This window comes from Pundamilia nyererei, unplaced genomic scaffold, assembly GCF_000239375.1.
Source record: "Pundamilia nyererei isolate P.nyererei 1_Seehausen unplaced genomic scaffold, PunNye1.0 scaffold00062, whole genome shotgun sequence".
Taxonomy (NCBI): Eukaryota; Metazoa; Chordata; class Actinopteri; order Cichliformes; family Cichlidae; genus Pundamilia; species Pundamilia nyererei.
Window position 1 is genome coordinate 1,375,662 of NW_005187463.1, and position 11,747 is coordinate 1,387,408.

General features: G+C 43.2%; 1 protein-coding gene across 1 annotated transcript in view; it reads right to left on the bottom strand.

The window, feature by feature from the left end:
* adgra1b (adhesion G protein-coupled receptor A1b) overlaps positions 1-11,747 on the bottom strand; it is a 182,464-nt gene that overhangs the window by 57,415 nt on the left and 113,302 nt on the right. Inside the window, exons 13-14 of the mRNA XM_005735107.2 lie at positions 2,438-2,648; positions 1,712-1,920 (exon numbers count right to left, since the gene is read on the bottom strand). Coding sequence (XP_005735164.1) covers positions 1,712-1,920; positions 2,438-2,648 — 420 coding nt within the window. The remainder of the gene's footprint in view (positions 1-1,711; positions 1,921-2,437; positions 2,649-11,747) is intronic.

Sequence of the window (11,747 nt, forward strand, 5' to 3'; positions counted from 1 at the left end):
CCCCCCCCCCTTGTGAATACTGTAAATTAAAAATGGTCAACTTGCAGTCGGGCTGTAATTGGCAATTCCCCTCAGATTGACATGCAAAAGATTATGCAACAGGTTTAGTACTTGCAGAAGCCACCCTGGGCTATAAATATCCCTGTTGCAATAGTACAGTATTTTAGATGAGACCATCAGGAGAATGATGTCACAAGTCCGTAAATAAAAGGTCCTTCTTTCTTGGGCACTGCAGAGAGCAGGCGGGTGTGGTGACTGCATTATTAGACGCGCAATCCCCGGCGCGAAAGCTCACATTAGACCACGATGTGGACATTCCCGTCACGGCTTTCTACCATCGCTATGACTACCTGCTACTTATCGTACGTGTCTTGAAGTTCAAATCATTCATCTGCAGCCGGGAAATTTGAGCAAAAATAATAATAATAATAAAAATGCCGATCTAGCGTTTATTCTGACAGTCACAAGGTGCCCACTGACGGTGCGCCTGCCCAAGCCTCGCGTTTGATAGAGAATACATGTGCAATGACAATCTGACATCTGCTCTCCATCTGACAACAGCTCAGTGTTCTCCACAGATACCCCACTCCCCCCTCGAGCAACACCCCCACCCCTTCTCCACCACCACCACCCCATGCCGTTTTTATGTGCCGCTTTTCCCCTCGTGCCCCACTCTTTTCCCCCCCATTCCTATGCGGCTGTTTTTTCTTCTTCTTCTTCCTTTTTTCTCCTCCATCCTCGATCCAGCTCATTTCCACACTCGGAACAACAACCAAATTGAACAGCGGCTTCATAAAATATGCAGATAAAAGGAAAGACAAAAAAAGAAGCAACTCGGAAAAGCACCGACATCTCAAGCACAACACTTTTCATGCTCTGCCGAGGACTGACCTCCCAGTCTAACGAATGCCACTCTTCGGTAAACATCCGGAGGATTTCTTTTCATCCAAAAAAGCGGACCAGGCGCAGCAGCTCTATGGAGCGACTGGGCGATGCGATGCCATTGCGCTTTTGGTATTATCCTCATGAAATCAATTCGAACAGAGGGACGTCGTCGGAAGAAGGCATCTCGTCGGCGTCTAGACCAACTTGAGCGACACAGATGAACGATCCTACGCTTTGCAGTCCAACATTTCTTTTCTTTTTTTTTTCTTTCTTTTTTTTCTCTCTGCGATGGTTGCAACCAATTAGCACACCACTTGCGCTCGGAGGCGAATAGCTCCTGACAAGGCGCTCCTTCTCTTGAGCATCGCTTCTATTTCAGCTGCTGTGCTGCTTTTTGGAAAAAAGGTGGCAGACTATACAACACCCGCAACTTTCCAGGATACGGGGGGGGGGGAATTTTTTTTTTTTTTTTTTTTTTTTTTTTTTTTTTTTTTTTTTTTTTTTTTTTTTTTTTTTTTTTTTTTTTTTTTTTTTTTTTTTTTTTTTTAGCATAGCGCATACTCCAAAGCCAATAAATCCCCGTAACGCATTTGACAAATCCTTTTCCCTCTGCTGAAGAGGAGCAACAATAAAAGGAAGCGTTTAAAGGTCCCTTCTTAAAACACGTGACTCCAGCCTATTCCACGGTGAAAACAGATGCATTTGATCCATAACAGGCCTTAAGCAGTGGAGGAAGCATTTATGTAGTGGTTGGGGGGAGGGGGGTCATGGTAAAAAAAAAAAAAGAAAAATGAATGACACCGGTACCACACAGGAGACTACTCACCATTAGCACAGCAAAGTTATTATGGTGGGTGCAATGAATGGTGGTCGTGTTGCCCCCGGAGCCTGTTATGTGGCAGCCCTCTGCCCTCCAGCCACCGTGTCCATCCAGCAGGTCAAAATCCCAATAGGCTGCGGTGGGGTCTACACCCAGCGCGAAGTGCCTCAGAGCAATAGTAACAGAGTGCACGGCGCTCCCGAGGCTGCACCCATCTGCAAGGAAAGCAACACATTCAGTAAAGGAAATCATGTGGAAAGTCTGTAAGTGCTGTGGCACAAAAAAAGCATGGGCATGAGAGGACGAACCCCCCCCGGCCGCTATACACACACACACATGCACACAGGCTAGACAAGTGTCAGACAGCTGACTGCAGGTGATAGACTGGTGTGTGAAGTGTTGCAGTTAACTTTCATTTCAAATCGAACCAAAAAATAATAATATTTTTGCTAAAACATGGTGTGTTTTCGGACATGATGCAGCAGCGGAGTGTGCAGGGTGATCTGAAGCACGCGCTGCTCTCTTTAATCAGAGTAAATGAAACCGCAACAGAGTTCTTTCATTTATTCCGGGAATACGCACGGGAGCGGTGTGTCAACATGTTGCGCAGAGCAAACTGATGGACTACGGCTATGTCCGCGTGTGTGTGCGTGTGTAAAGCATGTCCGTGTCGGCAAATACAGCACGGCGTTGACATCACAGGCATGATGATAAAAATGGATTTCCTCTTACCTAATTTGGTGAAAGCAACTGGTGTTGAAACGCTCCTACGCTTCCCGTCGTCTGCGAGATTTGACGAATTGCCGGTGCAAGGGAAGAGTTTCCCATTGCGAAACACAATAAACTGCAGCTTGCAAGTGGAGTTATCAACAGATTGCAACGGCGAGGAAGAGATAGGCGTACCAGCCAGCGGTAAATGGATTGAGGCGACTGCCACTGAGTTCTGCGGATGGAACAAAAAAGAAAGAGAGAGAGAAGAAAATAAAAATTAAATAATGTGTCGGTGATGCGCTGTGGGAAAAAAACTATGTTAAAAAAAAGAAAGAAGAAGAAAAAACTGAAAAAAAAAATCCTTTCCTCTCCGGGAGTGGAGGCGACCATAGACCAAAAGTGACCAAGGGAATGAGAATCACGTTTGAAGCGCTCTAGTGCGCCTATTTGGTCAAGCTCCCTGCCGCAGAGGTGGAAATGGTTCTTACCATTTCAGCTTGAGGGCACATCAACACTGCAGCTTGATTTAAAGAGACAACCGGTCTGACTTTATCTTCTTTTTAGCAACTGTAAACACCAAAGAACACAAATAACATCCCTGGTGAGATTTTTTTTTTTTGGGGGGGGGGGGGACAGCTTGGGAATGCCAAAGTGAAGACTCTCGCCATCTTTAAGCAGAAGTAAATCCAAACTGTAATGTAAACCTGCCTGTAAAATAAAAAAATCCCCACCAGAGTTGCATTCAAGATCCACATTCCCACTGATTTGTTATGACCTGAAGCAGATCATTTTATATTCCGACCAAATAACTAAGTAGCCCATACTGTCCAAGAAAGTCTGAGCTACAATCAAGATCCAGCAGCCCCACAAGAGCGGCATGATTACAGCTTCGGGAACTTTGGCAAAGCTCACGATTTAGTAACTTGACATCCTGGTGGACAGAAATGTTGCTCAAGGGTGTGTGGACCAGTGAGTGACTGCATTTAGGACAGGACAGGCAGCACTTAGGCTGCCAAAGAGCAAGTTTAATCAGAAAAAAAGGCTTCCAAAGTGCCACTGTCAGCATGTGTGGCCACACACACTTAACTCTGCGCAACTGATATATCTGCATCAGCTCATGAATTCCACATGCCATGCACAAATACAGCGGAGGGAAGTGTGGCGTGCTTGGAAAGTTAAGCAAACGCGTGTTTAAAAAGAAAAGGCTTTCTGCTGACATTATCTGAGCTGTGATTTTATTCAGAAAAGTGATAATTCTCTAGTCAGGGACCTTCATCAGAGTGTGAAGCAGCGATTAAACAAGCTGACATCTTTGTTGTTGTTGTTGTGAAGAAGTGATTACAACAGAAAATGTTCTTTCAAATGAAGCCAGCACCTTGGGTTATTAACAGAATTTGCGCGCCATGAACAGATTTCTCGGAAGAAGCAAAATGACTGACCCCGCACATTGATTCATCAGATGACCCTGATGGAGAATGATGCTAATGACAAGGCTGCTGATGATACCCCTTCATAATAGGCATAATGACGGCATCTTGCTTGCGGCTTGCTTTCCGAATGCAGTCTGTTTTTAATCAGCTTTCAATCGCTTCACCCTCCCTGGCGTGAGAGGATCAGCACTTTGAACCTAAAGGGGAGGGAAGCTTCCTGCCAGAGATGAATGTGGATGCACGGAAAGTGCCCTTACAGTTAATGGGTAGCTGCTTAGTCAGATGTTCAGCCCAATCAATGCCGAGGAGGAAGATAGCCAAATTTCTTAATCGAGTTAATCAAGAGCTTCCTTGTCCAGTATTATGTTGATTACAGTAACCGTGGCGTTTGTCCAGCCTTTTATTCTGCTTTGTCCTGATTGTCCTGGTTCCTTCTGTATCCTAGAAAATAAATATACACGGGTGCCAAAGAGCAGCTGTGTGCTTAAGCACAGTTCTTTTTACGTCCGAGACACCACGGCAGCATCAGCTTTGTTAGCTATTTGTTTCTGCATTGACTCACTCTTGAAAAGGTGTTGATTTTCACCCTGCAGGGTGTGTGTGCATGTGTGTGTGGAGGGAGAGGAAGAAAGACAGAGGATCTTTGCCTTGAAATTTATGTTGCATCATTTCCTTTCTGTGAGCAGCTCAAGCTTGGCAGTCTGTTTCCAAGACGTCACAGGATACAGACATCAGGGATGGAGTCAGGGAGGATTTCAGCCTAGGTGACGATCTAGGTGGTGTTAAATACGGGCCCTGGCGTGCTATTCGAATGCAGTGAGCACAGATTCCGAGTGACCCATCATCCCCAGGGGAAATGTTTTCAAATCGCACAAATTCAAAAAAGAAACCTTATCTCGTATACTTGTCTCTGCATCTCTTCCTACATCTGTTATCCCTTTTTATGTGGCGTATCAAAGTGATTTACAGCCCGGGGTGTGTGTGTGCGCCATAAGCCATGGCGTGCGTAAGGTCCCATTCTCAGCAACAATCTATGTTCCTCCTGAGCAACCTAAACAGCTACATTTCCTCAACCCCAATGCCACCAGGGACCTCACACTTCAGAGTTGATTTAGCTGGTTGTACCTCAGCTGCCTGACCTTCCTCCAAGCCCCTCCCTTTTTTAACAGGGCAGCATGCTGTAGTCTTAGTAACCATAATCACACGCTCCCCTCCATCTCTCATTCTAGCCTTCCCCCTGCTTATTCTTTTATTCTCTTCCTTATAGAGGGCAGTTAGGTGAATGTCAGCAGTCACCTCCTATTTCAAGCTGTTCCTTGCTCGTCCACCTCCCTCCCTCCAGCCTCCTCCTGCCTGCTCCTTGATGCACAGCCCTGCTTGATGGAACCACCAAGCTGCAAAACAGCCTGCTGGGCAAAACACAACAGCGGCGTTTGACCTGGGGTGGCCACCAAATCACAGCATAAACATCGTGCTTAAACACAGATTCCTGACTTTACAGGAGCGATTGCTATTTAGACAAAAGAGGTGGAAAATTAGGAGAGCCACTTTAGTGTGCAATCCAAAATTAGAAAGAGCCACAGCTCTGTGCCTTTGTAGATATATCTGTGGGAGCGATACAGCTATTTATTTGCGCGGGCGGAAACTTGAAAATTAAGTATGAATGGAATGGATTTAGCTCAAAGGGCAGCTTGCTGAGCTCGCCTTCAGCCAAGAAGAACTGCTGACAAGCACGATGGGAGACTTGCATAATTTTTCTGTTTCTTTTTTTTTCTCATAATCATTGGCAGTCCAGTCAGCACAGACGTGGTCAAAGGCGCAGTGTCCATGACAAATAGGTAGACATCAGGAGACTTCAGGGGGATTGTTTCTACCCCTGATGTTTTAGAGTGATTCAGAAAATAAATCACAGTTTGCTCAGAAACATTTTTTTTTCTCTTTAAACAAAAAGCTTGTACACAGGATGCTGCCAGAGCTTATTCAATATTTGAACACACTTGTATCTCCTGACACCGAAAATACAAATAAAAGGAAACACGGCTCTACAGCAAATGACTGCTGCTCGCGAGATTCAAATGCGTTTTGCTCTTGAGCAATTTTACGCCGTGGCGTTGTTAGCGTTACATATCAAGACAAATTAAACACAATCCCACACGGTTGCCATGCCAACAGGAATCTGTTTCACCCCCTACATGAGTTGTGTGGCGTCGTCGTGTTGTGTTGGTTAGTTGGTTGGGTGGGGGCATTTGAGCAGATATGAAGCAGGAAATCAGCGTCTTTGGAGAGGCTGAGCTGTGCTTCAGCTGTCAGCCACGCTCTCCTCAGTCAGCTCTGACTCAAACTGTCACATCACAGTGTAGTGGCGTAACAAAAACATTCAAGAGGCCGCAGCAGATGGACAATCCTGTCTGACTGAAAGGCCGTTTTGGATTACAGATTAATTAATGAGTATGTGGTGGATAAAACTCATGAATTTGCTGCGAGGTGACTGATAAAGAGCCATAAAAGAACCTTAAAAGGGGAATTCACATTTCCATCATAGTGCTTTAATGCAAATATTTGAATTTCACTGGTCAGTAAGAGTTTGTCGCATTAGTCAGTCATTGCCACGTCAGCGTAGCCTACGTGCCCATTATTAGTGAAAGCAAAGATAACTGTGACTCACTACAGTGTGCCTTCTGAAAGAAAACATTTTTATGCACTACCACAATGATAAGAAGCAATTTGCGCACACTAAGAAAAAAGAATTATTCATTGCTCTGACTCATCTCCCATCTACAGTCGGTACCATAAATATTTGGACGGTGGCACTTTGTGTAATTTTGTCTCTGCTCAGCACAAAAGATTTGAAATGAAGCAATCAGGATGGGAATGAAGCTAGACTTTCACCTTTAATTTAATTTTAAGGGTTTTAACAAAAATATGCTCTTACTTTTGAGAGCTGACAGCCAGGTTCTGCTGTTTCCTGAGTGTTTCTTGAAAAATGAAAGGCGATAAAAGGTATGGAGTTCATTCCAAGTATTGAATTTGCATTGGTAGTATTTGACAGGAACCCTTGATATGTGATCTGAAGTGTTGTGGATGCACGAGAAACCTAACAGCAAGGCGATAGAACCTTTAGGAGTCGCCAAAACTACAATGTTTGCTTTTAAAATTAAACAACAAAGGCCTAAAAAACCACAAGACACAATAAAGTGGATAACTGAAGAATTCATTTCTTAGTAATAAAAAAAGAAGAAGAAAAAAGAGTTAAGAAAAGTCAAGATTTGCTTTTTTCTGTTTCTAAAGAGGATTTATACATTAATGCTGAAAGAGTGAAAGGTCAGATTTGGACTGGAAAAACCTGCCCAGCTCTGCAAAAAGAAGCGATGATGTGGAAACAGTGTATAAAGTCAAACGCTGCAAAATGTAAAGAAACAGAACTCCAAAGTGCAGATAGATAATGACCCAAAACATCATTTAAAAAACAACCCAAGAGAATGTTCTCAAATGGCCAAGTCCTCAACTGACCTCAACTGAGAATGCATTTTATTCACTGAAGACACAACTGAATGCAAAAACATGCGAACACAAGCAGTGGCTGAAGGTAAAAGCCAGACAGAGCATCTCAAGGGAGGCAACGCAGTATTTTGTGATGCCCATGGGTGACTCCAGGCAGTCACAGACTGCAAAGGATTTTCATTCAAGTATTGTGGATAATAAGTTTAACTCTGTTGCTTTCTCCAATTAGTTTTAAACGTCTAAAATTGGAATGACTATCGCTCCAAATCTTTAAGGAGTCTATAAAACGGCTAATGTAGGGCTTGTAGTTTTGGAAGGCTCAGACCCAAAGTATATAGTTTTGCCTCTATGGAGCAGGTTGTTAAAATAATAAATTCCTTATTTGCCTTGACAGTAATCTTGAATTTAATATTAAGCTGAAATTTAGAATTTGCTTTAACTCAAGTTTGGTTGGCACCGGCCTGTGTCTTGCTGACAAGTTTGCCATTGTGTTCAATGCTCAACGTCTCACTATCTCACAATACATTTATATGATATCCTTAAAGAAGCGATAGGCAATGGACTGCATAAATCAGAATTTTGGATTTTGTGAAAAATGCCTAATTAGTGAAACTGAAACCAGCGTTAGCAATGAGAAGGACTTCTCTGAACAGTCCCAAACAATCACCACCTTTTTCCTTGGAGACGCTTGCATGTGTGAAGCTGTCAGACTAACTGAAAGGGCTCGGCTTTGCAAACATCAGCACTGAGCAAATCGCTGCGCTGTGTGAAGTTTACTGTTTTTGAAAGGCAAGAAGTGGTAGAATTGCAGTACCATATCATCATTTTGATACATGCTCTGCAGGCTTGAACTTTTCTAAACATTATCTGAAGGAGGTCAGTACACTTAGTTAGCACCGAGTGATGCTTAATTGAGGCAGTAAGGAGCCTTGACTCTCAGTTTATTACAACGTCCCTGTGTGTCATGGAGATTCAAATGCTAAAAGGTAGCTAACACTAGCTAGCTCACGTTTAAGTATTAGCATGAAGTAGGACATTTTTAAAAAGTGATGAAAACTGCTGAAAGTAACTGATCTGTGCTGTTGTTTATGTTTCCAATGGGTAAAAGGACAATAATAATAATGTCACTGCCACAGCTTTAGTTACTGGTGAAAGCTGTAAGAACAAAGACCACTGCTACCTCCACCACAGCGCTGCCACACACATACATAAAGTCCTCTTGAAGTTGATCTGGCTCATGCTTTACTGTCACCACTTTCTGTATCTTATGCTCTCGCTTCTTGACTTAGATTCACCTGCTGGTTATAGAGACAAGATTAATGGTCGGTCATTCGGCGTAGCAATAACAGCTGGCGATCACACAAAGTGGGTGTGCTAGCACTGCCTGAGAGGTGAAACCGATTCATAACTTTGGATTATGCCAAAGGGTCCTGTCCTCTCTCTGTTCGGACTGCCCCGGTGGATAAATGTCTGAGTTCCCCTTAATTCAATACATGTACAACCTCTGACTTTATACTCTTTTCCAGATTTACTTTCACTTATTCCAGGTCAGCAGTCTAGCAGTGAAAGAGGACATGACAGCTATACAATTAAAGTCATGTTTAGGCTTGAAGTCATTAATAGATTTCTCACTTTTGTTCCACTTGTCGGATAGCTTTATTTCAAGCACGCTGCATCTGAAGCCTGGAAACAACATTGCTGCAGTGATATCAATTGTCGCAGCTTGCTGCTGTAAAGGCAGATTTACCCAGAAAAGGGTGCATTTGACTTGAACAATATGATTAAGCACATCTCCATTTGAGGAGAGACGGGGGCAGAACAATTGCAGTCTCTTTGGGACTTTTTTCGATTGTAATTTAAGATCCGCCACACAGGTGGAATGGATGTGAAGTGGTGTGTGTGCGCTTCACAGATTGAATTATACAATTACTTTCCACCTGCCATCTGATGATTTTTTTTTTTTTGTACATGTGGCAACACTCTCAGCTTTGGCAAGCCAGGGCCAAGTATTGATCGCATAAATGCACGTCGTCAAACAGTTTGCAGTTCGTGGGACTGAGGTGAACTCTGCAAATCAATTGGAATGAAATAATGAAACGAAAAATGAAAGTGTAACCTTCACAACTGATGTTCATGCTACCATGAATCCAAACACTGTAACGCTAGCACACATCCCTATGTAGACACACGAGTTTAAAATATGTATCATGTACCCCTGACATGATCTACAGTTTGTATTAGTTGATAGCAATATCCAGTAAGATATGATGGCACACAGAGCCTCCTCCCATTTCTGATCTTGTCACCATGGAAACCTGCTTATTAGTCTGCGTGAATTAACAAGTTTCCTCCACAGAGTGGAGGGCTAGCTAGTGCTTCATGTGCTAAGTGCCTTTACATCAACATGGGTATGCATGAATATGTATGACGGTGGGGAACCGGGGTCATTCATCAGCAAAACTCGAGTACAACATGGTAGAGTGGGATTTCTGACTTCCAGACCTCCGCTCGGGGAACATGATTAACCATCCTCTGACCGGCGGCGGCAGACACGAACCGTATTTCAAAGATTTTCTTTTTTTAAAAAGCAGACATAATTAATTTTTTACATGTAATTTGATCAACCCAAGGAAAGTCTAAATATTCCATTTTCTTGTGAGCGTGATGCAACACGGAGTGGTCTGCGAGCTCATTAATCATAATTTAACACTCGCACTGTAGCACTGGCCTCTTTTAGGGCTTCTCTTACACTGATGTTGCGTGCAGGGCCTTATGGTTCCCTGGATCCCACCTACACACACCAGCTGTTGTGAGATTCTAGAGAGGTCAACACCATCTGCACACAGCAAACACAACTCATGCTGTATAGAACAAATAACGCTTTGGAGATCAAGTGGATCCATTCATGTGCAACCAAAAAGCATTTTGGGGCTCCTGCGGTCCCGCGACTGTGGTAGATATTGCAACCATCCGACTGCTTCCAGCTGAATGGCAAAGCATAAAGGCAGTGAACTGTACATTATAAATATACACACGATATAAAATTGCTCGCTCAATGCTCAATACGTAAAGACGAAGGATGCATAATGGCAAATCCTCATGAAAGCATTTATGCCATAATAACATTTATGAACAATCAGGTGTGCTGCGTGGTTAAAAAAGGTATTAACTGTTGGTTTACTGAGCCATTTTCGTTAATCAACACAGCATTATATAAAAATGCAAAAGGTTTCATTTAGCCATAATGTATTTAAAGCTAATGGAATTGTCCTGAGATGCGATTGTCTTTAATGACCTACTCTCTCATTTTGCATTTAAGCTCCTCTCCTGGAAAATGCTCCTGGGCATCAGCACAGCAAATCTAACAGATCTGGGAGGGAAATGAAAGCAGAGGAAGAGGGGAAGGAAAGTGCTGTATATTTTTGCCCTCTTGCACCATATTAATCCCTTCCCATTAATCCTTCAGCTGAACCAAATAAAGCTGTAATGGCTTTGATGGCCATTTTTGGCTCACCAGGGTGATGATGAACTCACTGGTCAAAATCACCAATTCAATCCCTTGGCCAGATTTTTAAAAACATTCATTATTATTATGTCCCTTTTGTCTTCATGTGTCTGATAGACTTTCACAGACTACACGAAGATCTGTGATTGTTCGGCCACGAAGCAAGCGCAGACCTTCACGCCTCAAACATGAAAATACAGATGAGAAGTGTAACAGAAATATCTTTAGAATCAACAGATCAAAAAAAGCCAAAAAAAGAAGAAAAAAGTAGGCATATTCACCAAACCTGCTCGGCTTCTGCCCACTGTGCTTACTCACACTGACTTTATTAAAAATCTAGCCTCCGCATTTTAAAGTCAGTAAAGGGTGAGTCTCTTCAAACAATAGTTTGAAATAAAATGTCAACAACTTAAGGCAGATGCCTTTGAAAAGACAGGGCTTTGAAATGTTTGAAGCTTGATTCTCTGCAGAGGCTTCTAACAGTAGGTTAGTGGATTTCACTTGCTACCTAGATAACCACAAGACCAGCCCTCAACAGAAACACTTGGAATCCATCCAACAGCTGCAACCGCTTTGTGTGAACAGATGGGAAATGTGTTTGGGCTGTGGAGACCAGCACAAAGAGACTAAAAATGGCTTGTTTAGAATGTCGACTTGACCTTGTTTGTCTTAAATTAGGTCTGGAATGGGAACTGATATATGTCAGCCAAGACGTGAAACACGCTCGTGAGCTGCACATCTTTTCCAACAAACTGAACGTGGAGCAAAGAGAATGATAGTGTGAGATAATCCAGGCTATTACTAATGCTGAGAGGTGGTATAAAGGGGCTGGATGGAGCATGGATCGACTGTCATAGGGCGAGAGGCGGGGTACGCCCTGAGTTGCCAACTTTGA